General features: G+C 35.6%; 1 protein-coding gene and 1 long non-coding RNA gene across 2 annotated transcripts; one reads left to right on the plus strand and one right to left on the minus strand.

The window, feature by feature from the left end:
* The first annotated feature begins 242 nt into the window (after positions 1-242).
* LOC104213670 (uncharacterized) lies at positions 243-4,766 on the plus strand. The gene is made up of 7 exons (XM_009763201.2): positions 243-540; positions 1,024-1,149; positions 1,871-2,071; positions 2,802-2,898; positions 3,447-3,550; positions 3,989-4,040; positions 4,394-4,766. Exons 1-7 carry the CDS (start codon positions 341-343, stop codon positions 4,619-4,621), a joined length of 1,008 nt encoding a protein of 335 aa, XP_009761503.1. The 5' UTR covers positions 243-340; the 3' UTR covers positions 4,622-4,766.
* A 749-nt stretch (positions 4,767-5,515) lies between these two features.
* Positions 5,516-6,290, minus strand: LOC104213669 (uncharacterized). The gene is made up of 2 exons (XR_011405057.1): positions 6,145-6,290; positions 5,516-5,890 (listed from the first exon to the last, which is right to left on the minus strand). It is a non-coding gene; the product is annotated as an uncharacterized lncRNA (long non-coding RNA).
* Between the last annotated feature and the right edge of the window lie 9,968 nt (positions 6,291-16,258).

Here is a 16,258-nt window from a genome sequence, read left to right on the forward strand (position 1 = left end):
GAAGCTTATTTACAACAGAGTACTAAATGAACATACATAATCTAATATATTTATAACAAAAAATGATTATTACAAAATAGTGAAATCAAAAGAGCATAGTTCCACGTAAACTATGTAAATAAAAGAAACAAAAAATAATGAAACGAAAAGCGATAAGCGTAAAGAGACAAAATTACCCCTACGTCCGACGTGGTGGCACGCTTGCATCAGATGTCATTACCATATTTGTCAACTCCTCAATCGTACATCATACTCCTCTGTCTCTCCCACTTTGCCACTTTCTTTAATTTGCTCTTCCCTTTAGGGTTTTGCATCTCGAATTCGATTTTATCATACGTATATGGCCGGAATGAGACTGTTGCCGGAGGACTCCGACGTAACACAACTCCGACCACCGGCAGCAGCCGATCTGATTTCCGACGATGACCGCTCCGTGGCGGCCGACTCTTGGTCCATAAAGAGCGAGTACGGAAGTACTCTCGATGATGAGCAGCGCCACGCTGATGCCACTGAAGCTCTCAATTACCGAGCCGAGTACAGGTTCTTATATATAGAGACTATAACTTTACCCGTAATGTTGAAGATGTTACTGGTATAAATTATGATTTATCTAGTGGAAAAATATTAGGTTAACAGTTAATTTGACAGAGGAAAAAAATCTCGAATAGTTTAACCAATTTGACTAAGTGAAAGTTGTATGAAATTTATCGTATAAAATAATATTGTTTTAGTTGAATGGTGTGAATTATTTGGTTATGTCCTAAACTGAAAGAAGTGTCATAGTATAAATTAGGGTGAAACTAAAGACATTGAACCTTGAATTAAGGCATAATTTTATCTATTATGATTTGTTTTGCTTTATCCATTATTGAGCTAGGGAATTTTAAGGTAAAGCAGTAGTCAGACTGTAACTTTTCATATGTTTCGGCCTCTGTATATAGTTGCAAGAAGAGATTATCCATTACAAACACGGTTAAATGGTTTATGAAGCTTTTGATTGTTTTTATTTTTGTATATGAGCAGTTCTGACAAGGATGAGCAGGATGGTGAAGCAGTTTCCTCAATGCTTGGTTTCCAAAGCTATTGGGATTCTGCTTATGCTGATGAATTGGCAAACTTTCGTGAGCATGGCCACGCTGGTGAAGTTTGGTACGGATTAGAACGACGACAGCTTGCATCTTTTCCTTTTTTTCATCTATCCAAGTATTATGTTATCCTCATCCCTTCCATTGTGACACTATCTATCAATCAATCAATCAACTATCCATCAATCTAGAATAAAGTAGGGTTGTCTATATGAATCATTTGGAACTATTCCACTCCAGCTTGATCCAATCTTTAGAGCTCAACAGTACTTATGAATTTGGTAAACCAAAACTCAGTCAAGTTTTTGAAAATAGTAGGGTAAAACTCTATGCAAAGTTATAGTCGCAATATCTTTCTTTTGATCCTAGCTATTAGATAATATGTTGCTTTTGGTTCTTAAGTTTGAAGAATTCTAAGAAATGCTTCCCCTCTGCGCTCTATAACTTCTCTACCAAGCAAGTCATACATATTTGTTTCAGTGTGTGGATCACTAGTGGAAACTCATAGTAACTGAGAGAATGAACGGGTATTTGATAACTAGAGTTTTTATGTATAGAAGATCTACAGCATGGCACTTTGATGATTGGCTGGAGTAAGATCTAGATTTAGCTTTTTATGATATTTTTATTCCAATCATAGAGAGTAATTAATTTTTCAGGTCTTTCTATCTTCCTTTTAGGCTTTTACGTTCCAACCCCTTAAATGAAAAATAAGTGAGAGGGTGGTGCTTGCATATTGATCAAAGAGATATTTTGACGTGTATATTTTTGCTGTATTTGTATAGGTTTGGTGGCAATGTCATGGAAATTGTTGCCTCTTGGGCCAAAGGTTTGTGCATGGACATTTGCCAGGGTCACTTGCCAAATCACGCAGCTGATGCCAATTCTGAGCCAGTTGTGCAGCGTGAGAAGGACTTGTCTGGTTGGAGTGTGCTTGATATTGGTACTGGCAATGGACTGCTTCTCCAAGAGCTTGCTAAACAAGGGTAAATTTAATTTTTTTTTTGCTAGCACATCTATTTGCTTCGTTTGTCATTTTGTAACCAATAGATGAGCTTTCTTGTCCTAATGCATATTCTCTATAACCTGTTAAAGAGCCATAATGTCACGGTGAAAACTTTTGTGAATTACCTAGTTCATAGGGTATTAAACAGTTAGTTGTCATGAAGGTTTCTGTATGTTTGTGCATGATTTAGCAACTTGACGCTTACACTAAAGTGCCAATTAAGCTAGGTGAAGCGCACAACTTAAGATTCACCAAGCTTCAGGGCTTAAGCGCGCTTTAAGCAAGTCTTTAACAACACTTCTGGAAGATGACAAATAAAAAGATAAATGTATAACTTTAAATTCTTAAAGAAAGAGAGAGATTATGCATATAACTTTGGTAGTTGTACCTAGATAACAGATTGAGTAGTTAAATTAGCATGTCCATCCCTGTGGCTCGGTGGGGAAAATGGAAGTGATCTAGTGGCCAACATCTATGTACCTCTTGTGGTTAATATAGTTTAGGAGATTATATGGCTTTCTTATCACACATTTACACCTACATCTTTTAGCTTCTATTAGAAGTGCCCAGGTCTTATTATATTAAGAACCTACTCATTGTTTTAGCAGTATTTTAATCAATTTTAGTCTTAAACATTCTCGGTGTGTGTGGGTCGGAGGGGGAGAATCTGAAGATTATTACTTCCTAATACACATTACATATGGCGTTAGGTTCTCTGATCTCACTGGAACTGACTATAGTGAAGGAGCAGTTGACCTTGCACAAAGCCTTGCTGATCGTGATGGTTTCACCAATGTCAAGTTCTTGGTAAAAATTTACCTTTGTCTTTTATTAATTAAGCAAATTTGTGATGTATACACAGCAGCATCTGAATCCAGTACGAAAACGAAAAGGAAACCAGTGCTTCTCTTTGTTGTATTCAAAATCTTGTGGCGAATAACTGCTTTTCTGTTATCTTCTTATTGTTAAATGGTCTCTATTATTTTTCATTGTTGGTTACGTTCAGGTGGCTAGATATACAGATAGTAGCAAGTTTAAATCATCGTTACTTGTGAATGTTTCCCCATACTCCTGACACTTCCATCAATACTGTGTCCGCACGCAATGAACGTTTATTAAGTTCCTGCACTGGAAGATATAGCACTGATTATACATGTTCGGTGATCAAGAGTACAAACATTGTGCTAACTTAAACGCGGATTTTTTTGCGTAGGGAAGAACCTTCCATAACAGTTGCAGTCGGTGATCTTGTTAATTTTGTGCTCTTGTCATGTGTGCTTATTTATCTGGTGCTCTCTTTGCTGGAGATTGGCTTCTTCTTTTTCGTGGTTAAACAAATTTCTACTGGCTAACAGGTTGATGACATTCTTGAGACAAAATTGGATAAAAGGTTTCAGCTAGTTATGGATAAGGGGACCTTAGATGCCATTGGATTGCATCCTGATGGTCCTATCAAAAGGTAGAATCCTGTATGTTACATGTGTCTTGTTTTTATCTTTCATGTCCTAAAACGCTCTTTACTCTTGGTACCTCCCTCTAATGGCCTAGACTGTTAGTCTCAATCAAATAAATAAATAGAAGTGTCTTCTTCAAGAGTTGAATTGATGACACAATTTAGTACGGTACCCAAGTAGGCAGAGATTCTAAGTTTTAAGTATTAGTGCCACCCATCATTCATGTATTGCTGTCCACCAACAAAAGTATTTTCACGTGCTTGGCTCAAGACCTAAAATCACTAAATAAATAAATGTCCTCTCTCTAAAAGTTTTTAACTCCTTAATGAGCATACTTATTTGTCTCCTTTGTTTCCCTTTCATATAGTTAAGGTGTTCCCTGATTCTTTATACATATAACATTGCTACTTTTCCTATCTCACGTTATTCTTCGGTCATTTCAGGATTATGTACTGGGACTCTGTTTCAAGACTTGTTGCTCCCGGTGGATTATTGGTGAGCTCCTCCGGTTTCTGTCCTGTTTATAATTTTATTCAGTGCAATCATTTCTCTAATTAATCAATTACTATAATTTGATAGTAACCCAGGGCCCCATCAAAATCCAAAAGAACAGATGCAGAGACATTGTAGTGACCACTAATGTTGGACTTACATTCCCATTAGAAACATTCATAAGTTAACATCCTATGTTCTATGGTCTTTTCTGGGTATTAATTAAATGTTTGCGACTTGATCGTTTCTAATATAATGGCGTACAAGATTATCGATTTATTTGTGAATGGGAATTCATCATGATCTTCCAAAATTATCTTTCTCTGCTCTTTTACCTGACTGGTAACCTCTTGTAGGTAATTACATCATGTAATAGTACAAAAGATGAATTGGTAGAAGAAGTGGATACGCTCAATCAAAGAAGGAATGCTGCTTGTCAACAACCAGGAGCAGTTGGAGACCGAGAAGCTTCAGTAGATTCTCCTCCATTCCGCTATCTTGATCATGTTCGCACCTATCCTACGTTCTCTTTTGGAGGATCTGTAGGCTCACGTGTAGCGACTGTAGCATTCCTAAGGAACTAGGGGAGGTCATTGGTCGGTTTGGTACGATTTTGAAAGATTGTATTTTCGGTTTTGGTTTTAAAATTGTTATACCAATACCATATCGAAATAAATTTGGTATGGTTCGGTTTTTCAATTTTCAGTTTCGGTTTGTGCTGTTTGATAACCTCGGTATTACTCTTTACAGTTATATTTCTATGAACCAAACTTGTAATTGTGATTCATAAAATTGACTTTATAAACTCACGCAAAAAAGACAACAAAAATGAAAGAGAACAATTTAAACCAAATTTTAATGATGTTTTAATTTTAAAACAAGACTTTCGGTTTTAGCTTGGAAAGAAAAGTGAAGATAAAAACATCATACATAGTATGTTTGGCTAAGTTTATAAGCATTTTTAGCTTATTTACATATAAAGCCATTTGTTGGTTTGACCGAAAATTTTACCACTTTATCCCAAATGTTATTTTGCAGTCTTCAAAATATCATTAACTTAATTAAAACCTTAACCGTCTTCATAACTTCCCTCTCGCTTTTTTACGACTTATTTTAAAATTTATCAATATCTCCTTCGCCATCAAGAGTACTCAGATTCTTAGTTACTGTTAAAAGCAATTAGTACATTGCTTTGGTTGAGAAAGCGCTCTCTCTTGTGTAATCACGCTGGTTTCTTCATCACTTTTACTTTTAAAAATTTATTATGCAGCAATATATGTTGCCCAGATATTCCAAAGTTCTCTTTTGCTTTCTATCTGAAAAATGAAACATTGTACTCTTGCAACTATGAATTCATGAATCAACAAAGTGCTTCCCAAATCTTTTGACTTTTGAAGAAGGAAAAAGTTAACAATGGATTTCAAATTTGAGCTAATGAGAAAATAAGGTCTGTCATTAGAAGCTATAGGGCAATTAAATACCCCAAAAGAATATATGTATAAAAATGAAAATAATCACATATATAGTTACAAATAGCTAGAATCCCAGCACGAGCACAACTCAGTTGCTTAGATTTAAATGAATAAGAAGGGAAGTAAGGTAAAGGCAAAGACTAGAGCCAAGTATAGTAAATCCAATAGTTCCACCAACCATGCAAAAAAGTTGAACACATTGAGATATGTAATCCAATTCTTTCTTGCGTTTCTTTTGTAAATATAAACTTGCAGTAGTAGCTGTGTAATTCCAACCCTGCTCGCATACCAAACACCTCTCTAATCTCTCTTTCATCTTCACTTCTTCCATTCTTTCCTTTAAAACTTGCAAATTTGCATCAACTACATGCCTTGATTTCCCTGCAATTTTGACCAACAAAAGATGTTCTTATTAATTCTAAAGCAGCGATATATATAAAAACAGGATTATTTATCTACACTAGCAGTGTAATGATTTTTTACACTATTAATGTACTTTTAACCTATTACAACAGCTAGGTTAACTGTCTTATTTTTCAGGTTACTATGGATGATTATCATTATCTTTTAGATGATCTTATAGTGTAAAATTATATTACACAGACGTAAGCCGAAAAAGAAAACAACATATATACCTTCATCTCTATAGCTATGACCTCTGATTTGAGGTAGCTTTTGACGGATCCTGTACTTGCTATATGACATGATGATAGCTGGACAAAGAACAGCTGAAGAAGCCATATGTTTGATCAGCTTTTACCATTAAAAAAAAGGGCCGTATTATGACAAGATTTAGCTTTCTGAGTTTATAACAAACTGTAGTGCTGTGCTGGCAAGTCTTCTGTATTATGATTGCAGTAATCGCATGTTTAAATGTTTAATTTGCTTCACGTCTCACATATATACAATGACATAACTTCTTTATTATTCTTATTTTTCTTTTTCTTTTTTCTTAACTAATTATTCTTGTTTGTTTTTTTGCTTAGCGAGTCAAATAATACACACACCACCACTAGACAACATAAAAATCATCAATTAGGATTTGGTGGTTATAAGGTATGAAAAAAGTAGAACGTTTTGAACCCAAACAAAATTGTTTAGGTGTGCCGGCAATTAAATAAGAAAATAAAGGAGCTTTGAATCCGGATTAATACTCATATTTTATTGTTATAAGTTTGTTTCTGGTGCTGGATTTACTAAGTCAATACTGTCAATAACAGAGTTAATATATGTTGTGAATACATGAACCATGCTGACTTTTAGGACTGCGTGGATAGCACCACAAGTAAGAAATGAGGTTTTGTTCAACAACCATGTCGTATTATCTGTTTGATTAACATTAATTAGTTAATCGGATAATGCTACCTAGATATCTTCTTAATAACGGGATATGGCATGACAATTAATTAAGCCAAATATTAATAAAGAAGATAGGAACAAATGCCTACTTTTAGGAGTGCATCACAAAATTTGTTATATATGAGAGGACCAAGTTAATTTTGGGGTCAATATAGGACAGCTCAAGTAGAGCTAAAAATTGTCAAATGGGGAACCACCTATTTGTTTAACTCCAACAATATTTACCAGGCATAAAATTATCTTTTTTGGGTGTGCGAACAAAGTCTTACATAAAAATCACTTAATGATGTGAGGCTTTACGAGAAAAATCATGCGGGCATATGGCAAAAACAAACAATATCACACCATATTAAACTATTTTTAGGCTGGTTTTAGCCAACAGCTAGTATCAGAGCTTAGATTTTGCGGGATGAGTATGGAGATATCAAAGTGATGGTGACGGCGCGTACGCAAGAAGAAGCTAGTTGGATGCTTCGGTTGCCATAAATACTTTAACGAAATTGACTTGTGGATGGTACGAGGCCTTTTGGGAAAATTATGCGGAATTGATCCAAATCGAATAATATCACAACATATTATGAGTATCTTTGAGCTGGTTTTAGCTCAATAGTCTTGTTACGTGTGTTTGATCTTTCCTATGAGTGTGAATAAATTAGAAGAATTTCCAGCTCTCTAGTTTAACTAGTTATGACTTTGCTGTTGGTAACTGGTATGTGAATTAAATGAGGGAGGACATATTATATACAATTGGAATTTGCAGTGAGGCTAAAGTAAAAAGAGTTGTAACGGGGAAAATAATTATGAGTAAGATGCATGAAATTAACTTGATTTTTCTTATAAAAAGATGTGCTCCCTTGAAATTAAACGTAGCTTCAGTGGCTGAATTTCATGCAAGTTAGATTTTGATTGTATTGGCGCGCTGATGTTTGGCTATAATTATATATTTTTAGTACATTATTTACCGTATATTTTGAGGCTTTGATGCTAAACTATATTATATTTATGCTTAATTGAGCTTATTTTATATGTAGGTACGTTAAAGACGAAATTGGGAGCAAAATAGAGATTTTACATGTATTTTATACGCTACAAGAATGAATTGTGATTATTTGATACTGGAAATATTATGATATCATAATTAAACAATGATTAAAGACTCAAAAAGAAAGAAAGGCAAAGGAAAAAGAAAGAAACAGAAACGAGAGAGTTAGGCAGCAAATCCAAAAGACAAACGAAGCAGGCGACGCGAGCCAATTCGCTCGCGTTAGAGCAGGCGCCGCGAGGGCGGTCGCGAGGCAACGCGTATTCCGGGTTTTAAAGCCTATTTTGTCTCTTTTTTAGTTTTGGACTTGATTATTTCGTCTGTTAGTCATTAAAGACCATTTTTTTTAGAGAGGAGCACGTTTTTAAGACTAACTTTTGACGAAGGGAGAGCACAGAGCCATCGTTGAGGCCAGGTTTCAACGTTTCTTCCACCAAACTTTATAATTTTTATGTTTCTTTGTATGATATGTTGTTTGGCTACCATGTTTATGTGGAGCTAAACTTGACGTTCTAGGGTTGCAGTTCTTTCATGAATATTATTATTTGAATATTGATTTTGATTACTTGATTTGTCGTATTAGTTTATTTATTCAATCTTGCTCTTAATTATTTGATTGCTTGATCACCAATTGAATACTATCTACGAATCTAGAATTGAACTTGAAAGTGAGAATTCTAGATTGCATATAGGATTGAGTAGAGCAAGTTCTTGAACCTGGCATCGGGGGACGGATTTGCGGTTAGGATAGACATATACCTAATTGCCTTGCTTGGTTGATTTACAGGAATTACAAATGCGTTCTTGTTGATTCTAACTCCATAGACATATAGGCGTTAGGTTAGCTTGAATAGGCGAGTAAGAACTCGATAGATTCTTATGAGCAACATTAACCATGTCAATCAATAAACTAGATAAATTAGTCAGACAATTCAATTGAAGAATACAATAGGATTGTTAGATAGCCCATAACCTAGATCATTTTCATTATATTGATATCATAAAAATCTGCTCTTTCTCTGTTCAAACTTCATTATTTATATTTCTTTATTTAATTAGTTTAGAGTCAAATATTTTTAGGTTTAATTCTTGTTTAGATAATTAGGATAGTCTAATTTAGTTAATAGTTAATCACAAGTCCTCATGGGTTTGACATCCGACTTTTAGTCACTTTATTACTTGATGACCGCGTATACTTGCGTGTGCATTTGGCCGCAATACGCGCGCGTAACATATCTTGTTAATCAGGATTTAATAATAAATATAACGTTAAAACGTCAGGTAATCATAGGGTTAAACTAAATGACATTGCTATATCATTGTGATAAAATTTCATTTTACACACACACACACAAAAAAAAAATCTTGTTCAAGTCGTAGAAGCAACCGCTAATACTTACATTATGGTAGACTTAGGGGTGTTCAAACCAAACCGGAAAATCGCATCCAACCGAAAAGTCAAACCAAACCGACTAAAAAACCCGACTAGGTTTGATTTGATTTGGTTTGGCATCGAGTAAAAAAAACCGAACCAAATCGACGTATAAATATATAACTTTTTATATATACTATTAAAACTTTATATAGAATTTTAGTTAAAAAATATTTAGAAATATTTGGGATCCTCTCATGGGATATAATATTTAACATAACTATGAAGTGCATTCGTTTTTGTTTATTTTAAATAATGGATTGTATCATTTTCTTATTACTAAGTGTTATTGATGCATCAATCATCTCTTTGTTTTTTCATATTCATATGTCAAGATTTCCTATATCTTTTTCGAATTTGAAGTGGTATTTCGATAATTTAAAATTACATATATAACATATCATTATTTAGGTATCATATTGATTTTTATGTTTAATTATTAAATTCGATTAATCTTGAAAGCGTACATCAACGAAAAATTATTGTTAGATGACTAAGAAAATAAATTACTATCATTTGTTACAAAAAAATTCTCTCGTAAGAATATTTTATTAGATCATATGTTTGTTATTTTCTAAAAATTTTAGTAAACATATATTCACCAATCAAAACTTTATCTGTAACTTTATAATAAAGTAAAATTGAAATAATATTCATGTAAAAAAAAAATCCGAAAGACCCGTCAAAACCGAATTTCAATCCAAACCGATATAGTTGATTTGGTTTGATTTTGATAAAATCCGAACTAACCCGGTCCATGTACAGTACTCCTAGATAGATTGTCTATATCGCGGATCCTGCATGAATGTGGGGTGCTCTATACCTAGGTTGTCCTTTTCTTGTTAAGAATATTGCTAAAATAGAAAACTTCAATTTGTTTATGGGGATGCAACCCTAAGACGAAAGATGTTCCACATAACTAGACATTTTTATGCATGGGAAAAATATAGCTTGAGTCGAGGAAAAAACGCGTACTTATAATATAGGCTACGATAAGCTATTTGACCATTTCTAACATTACTAGAGCTGCCCTTTTAATTGACCCCAAAATTAACTTGGTCCTCCTATAAATGACAAATTTATGATTTGTGAAACGTTAACACACTAGAAATAGGCATGTGTATATTTCAATTATCTTTATTTTACCTCGATAATCATATTGCTATTTCCGTGATTTTAAGAAGATAGCTACGTAATTCCAAAATTGTACGTTAACATATGTAGCCGGTTGTCTCTGTTGAAGTTTGGCAAAATGCCAAAGTCCCACATTGGTTGGGAGTTAAGTTTGGGGGGATTTTTCCCCTATAAAAGAAGGCCTAATGTTTAGGATTGATATACACCTCTCATTTGCCTTCTCATCTGTTTAAGACATTTGTATCTTCTCTCTTTAGTATTATTTCACTTGTATTTTGGAGTGAAATAAAATATTGGTTGTGTCCGAGGAGTAGGCAAAATTAGCCGAACCTCGTAAATTCTGGTGTTCCCTTTATTGTTGCTTTATTGTCTTATTTATTATTTGGTGGCTGTCATAATTTTGGTATAGTAGTTGTGACTTATTCACACTATATACATTTGGCTTCCGCAACAATTGGTATCAGAGCCAAGGTACTGTCTAAGTATGCTCTGTGGTTGCAGCATAGTCTGATCTTCCACATCAGAAAAGATTTATCTTGGTAACTGAGTCAAGGTTCTGTCTGAGTATGCTCTGTAGTTGCAGCTTAGTCTGATCTTCTACATCAGAAAGGAAATAATCTTGATTTGTGTCGTCAGCTATTAAATAATATTTGTGTCAAATATGGGGGACAATAAACAAGAAGAATCTACATCAAGTGTCAACAATACGTCATCATTGGCATCTTCGCTTATGACAAGAATTGTGTCAAATGCGAAATTTGCGGTAGAAATTTTTGACGGGTCCGGACATTTTGGGATGTGGCAAGGCGAGGTTCTAGATGTCCTTTTTCAACAAGGGCTAGATCTGGCCATTGAAGAAAAGAAACCAGATGTTATTGGAGAAGAAGATTGGAGAATTATCAACCGTGTTGCTTGCGGTACCATTCGATCCTACCTTGCTAGAGAGCAGAAATATCCATACACAAAGGAAACTTCTGCAAGTAAATTATGGAAAGCACTGGAGGATAAATTTTTGAAGAAAAACAGTCAAAATAAATTGTACATGAAGAAGAGACTGTTTCACTTCACCTATGTTCCTGGTACCACGATGAATGAACATATCACCAGTTTCAATAAGTTGGTCACAGATTTGCAAAATATGGATACAACTTATGATGATGGTGACTTGGCCTTAATGTTGTTGGCGTCACTTCCTGATGAGTACGAGCACCTTGAAACTACTCTACTCCATGGAAATGACGAAATTTCTCTCAGAGAAGTTTGTTCAGCTTTGTACAGCTATGAACAAAGAAAGCGAGAAAAACAGAAGGGCGGAGAAGGAGAAGCACTGTTTGTGAGGGGTCGTCCTCAAAATCAAACGAGGACAAAGAAGGGAAGATCCAAGTCAAGATCCAGACCCAGCAAAGATGAATGTGCCTTTTGTCGAGAAAAAGGGCACTGGAAGAAAGACTGTCCGAAGTTGAAGAATAAGGCCAAACATAACAATGGAAAGGCTATTATGGATTCAAATGTAGCTGATTGTGATGATTCAGACTTCTCATTAGTTACAACAGAGTCATCAACATCATCAGACATATGGTTGATGGACTCGGCTTGTAGCTATCATATGTGTCCCAACAGGGACTGGTTCGTGGAATTTCAAGAAGGAGAATATGGAGTCATCCACACAGCGGATAACAACCCTCTTACCTCATATGGCATTGGTTCAATACGATTAAGGAACCATGATGGAATGATCAGAACATTGATAGATGTTCGATATGTACCGGATTTGAAGAAGAATCTCATCTCTGTGGGAGCCCTAGAATCAAAAGGGTTCAAAATCATTGCAGAAAATGGAGTGATGAGAGTATGCTCCGGTGCACTAGTGGTAATGAAGGCTAATCGGAAGAATAATAATATGTACCGCTATCGTGGCAGTACAATTATTGGGACAGCGACAGTAACATCCAGTGACGACAAAGAGGCAGAAGCAACCAAGCTATGGCACATGCGCTTGGGACATGCTGGAGGAAAATCCTTGAAAACTCTATCAGATCAAGGATTGTTAAAAGGAGTAAAGGCTTGCAACTTGGAGTTTTGTGAGCATTGTGTTAAAGGGAAACAGACAAGGGTTAAATTTGGTACAGCGATCCATAATACTAAAGGCATTTTGGATTATGTACACTCTGATGTTTGGGGTCCTTCCAAAACACCTTCATTGGGTGGGAAGCACTATTTTGTAACCTTTGTTGATGATTTTTCCCGAAGAGTATGGGTGTATACAATGAAGAGCAAAGATGAAGTGTTGGGAATTTTTCTCAAATGGAAGACGATGGTGGAGAATCAGACAGGCAGGAGAATCAAGTGTATTCGCACAGACAATGGAGGTGAATACAAAAATGATCATTTCAATAAGGTCTGTGAAAATGATGGCATCGTCCGACACTTCACTGTTAGACATACACCACAACAGAATGGAGTGGCAGAACGTATGAACCGGACCTTGCTGGAGAAGGTACGGTGTATGTTGTCCAATGCTGGCTTGGGCAAAGAATTTTGGGCTGAGGCAATTACATATGCATGCCACCTCATTAATCGTCTACCATCTGCTGCTATTGATGGCAAAACACCATTTGAAAAATGGTACGGAAAACCTGCTGTAGATTATAACTCTTTGCACGTGTTTGGCTCAACTGCATATTATCATGTGACGGAGTCAAAATTGGATCCAAGGGCAAAGAAGGCTATTTTTATGGGAATTACTTCTGGAGTCAAAGGATATCGCTTATGGTGTCCTATGACAAAGAAAGTAATATTCAGCAGAGATGTTACCTTTGATGAATTTGCTATGGTAAATAAGGTAACAGAAGATACCAAACAAAATGAAGGTGCTTCTAAGCAGGTGGAGTTTGAGGGAAAATTTATTTTTCCTACACAAGAAGCAGAGGAGGAAACAAATGAAGATTACCCTCTGGAAGGAGAGCCAGTAGAGGAGATTCCAACTCAGGAATCTCAACAACAACTTGAATCAATAGCAACCAGCAGGCCAAAAAGAACAATAACGAAACCTGTTCGTCTCATAGAGACGGTTGCTTGTGCAACCTCAATTGTAGCTGATGATGTTCCTACTACTTATAAAGACGCTGTTCAAAGTTCAGAAGAAGATAAGTGGAGGATTGCCATGAATGATGAGATACAGTCCCTTCATCAGAATCATACATGGAGATTGGCCAATCTCCCGAAGGGAAAGAAAGCAATTGGGTGCAAATGGGTATTTGCAAAGAAGGAAGGATTTCCTAACCAAGTAGATGTTTGCTACAAAGCAAGATTGGTGGCCAAAGGATATGCTCAAAAGGAGGGAATTGATTACAATGAAGTGTTTTCTCCAGTTGTAAAACATTCCTCCATTAGAATTATGTTGGCTTTGGTAGCACAATTGGATTTGGAACTAGTTCAGATGGATGTAAAAACTGCATTTTTACATGGAAACTTGGAGGAGGAAATCTACATGACTCAGCCAGAAGGATTCAAAGTTGCTGGAAAAGAAAATGTGGTGTGCAAACTTGAAAAATCGTTGTACGGATTGAAACAATCTTCTAGACAATGGTACAAGCGATTTGACGAGTTTATGTTGCGGCAAGGGTACAAGAGAAGCAAATACGATCATTGTGTGTATTTGCACAAGCTTAAAGATGGTTCCTTTGTATATCTTCTCCTATATGTTGATGATATGTTGATAGCTTCCAAGAATTCGGAAGAAATTGATAAGTTGAAGATTCAACTGAAGAAGGAGTTCGAGATGAAGGATTTGGGTGAGGCAAAGAAAATTCTTGGCATGGAGATAATTAGAGATAGACGTTCAAAGAAACTCTGTTTATCTCAAAAGGAATATTTGAAGAGAGTACTTCAACGTTTTGGCATAGATGACAAGACTAAGCCAGTTAGTACTCCACTTGCTTCCCATTTTAAGCTAAGTACTACTATGTCGCCAATGGATGAAGCTGAACGAGAGTATATGTCAAAGGTACCATACGCAAATGCTGTTGGTAGCTTGATGTATGCAATGGTTTGCACAAGGCCTGACATTTCACAAGCTGTTGGAGTTATTAGCAGATATATGCACAATCCAGGGAAGGAGCATTGGCAAGCTGTGAAGTGGATTCTACGGTATATTCATAATACTGTAGATGTCGGGTTAGTTTTTGAGCAGGAAGACAATCAGTTTGTAGTTGGATATTGTGACTCAGATTTTGCGGGTGATATGGACAAACGAAGATCAACTACTGGTTATGTGTTTACTTTTGCAAAGGCACCAGTTAGTTGGAAGTCTACTTTGCAGTCAACAGTTGCTTTGTCTACAACAGAGGCAGAGTACATGGCTATTACAGATGCTGTGAAAGAGGCAATTTGGCTTCAAGGATTGCTAAAGGAGCTTGGTGTTGAACAAAAAGGTATCACAATTTTTTGTGATAGTCAAAGTGCTATTCAATTAGCGAAGAACCAAGTTTATCATGCAAGGACGAAGCACATTGATGTTCGGTATCATTTCGTACGAGAAATCATAGAAGAAGGTGGAGTCACGGTGAAGAAAATTCATACTACAGAGAATCCTGCTGATATGCTGACAAAGGTGGTGACTGCGGTCAAGTTTCAACATTGTTTGGATTTGATCAACATTGTTGAACACTGAAGATTGAAGATGAAGACACAACCAAAATTTGTTATTGAGAGAGAATTGAAAATGTGGAATTTTGCCAAGGTGGAGATTTGTTGAAGTTTGGCAAAATGCCAAAGTCCCACATTGGTTGGGAGTTAAGTTTGGGGGGATTTTTCCCCTATAAAAGAAGGCCTAATGTTTAGGATTGAAACACACCTCTCATTTGCCTTCTCATCTGTTTAAGGCATTTGTATCTTCTCTCTTTAGTATTATTTCACTTGTATTTTGGAGTGAAATAAAATATTGGTTGTGTCCGAGGAGTAGGCAAAATTAGCCGAACCTCGTAAATTCTGGTGTTCCCTTTATTGTTGCTTTATTGTCTTATTTATTATTTGGTGGCTGTCATAATTTTGGTATAGTAGTTGTGACTTATTCACACTATATACATTTGGCTTCCGCAACAGTCTCCATTCAACCAACAGCCATATATATGAAAAATCAATTAAGGTTAATTGGACACAAAACATGCCATGTTCAATGAATTGATAAACTCTTATTTAAAATGTCGTGTATATTGGCTTAGTAAATCCAGAACCAGAAGAAACTCCTAAAGATGAAGCCTTTTTCCTTTCATTTCAAGAATGATTTAATTAATCAAATTCAGGTTCAATTTCCCTGCACCTAACAATATTATTTTTGGTTATGTTTTTATATTTCCAAATCGTATAGATGATTATTATGTTGTCTGGGTAAAACAACATTATATTACATAACCAGGAAGAAGAAAATTGCGTGTAACAAAATGATAAAATTATATACATCTGACATGTGACACTAATTAACGTTTCAAATATATATTTTGTTTGCTCGATTGGACAACTGAAAACTTCACTATATATGGCCTTCGAATGTTTTATATATCTGGCATTTCTCATTTGCTATTCTCCAGTTCAACAACGTTACGCGTTGGTTTAGCCCAACTGTTTCACGATTTCAATCTGGTTAAATAAAAAAATTCTCCTGTAGGCAAAAATGGCTTTTGCAGTTGTTAATTTTCCAGCAATCATCATGTCATCTAGCAAGTGTAGGATCCGTCAGAAATTACTCCAAGTTAGAGCTCAGGGCTATATATATATGAAGCTG

The sequence above is a fragment of the Nicotiana sylvestris genome, chromosome 2 (genome assembly GCF_000393655.2).
Source record: "Nicotiana sylvestris chromosome 2, ASM39365v2, whole genome shotgun sequence".
NCBI lineage: Eukaryota > Viridiplantae > Streptophyta > Magnoliopsida > Solanales > Solanaceae > Nicotiana > Nicotiana sylvestris.

What these genes read in the sequence shown, in the direction of transcription:
- LOC104213670 (XM_009763201.2), top strand. Translation starts at nt 341, where the DNA reads ATGGCCGGAATGAGACTGTTGCCGGAGGACTCCGACGTAACACAACTC. An exon ending in AATTACCGAGCCGAGTACAG is followed by an intron (nt 541 to 1,023) that starts GTTCTTATATAT and finishes GTATATGAGCAG; the next exon opens with TTCTGACAAGGATGAGCAGG. An exon ending in TTGCTCCCGGTGGATTATTG is followed by an intron (nt 4,041 to 4,393) that starts GTGAGCTCCTCC and finishes AACCTCTTGTAG; the next exon opens with GTAATTACATCATGTAATAG.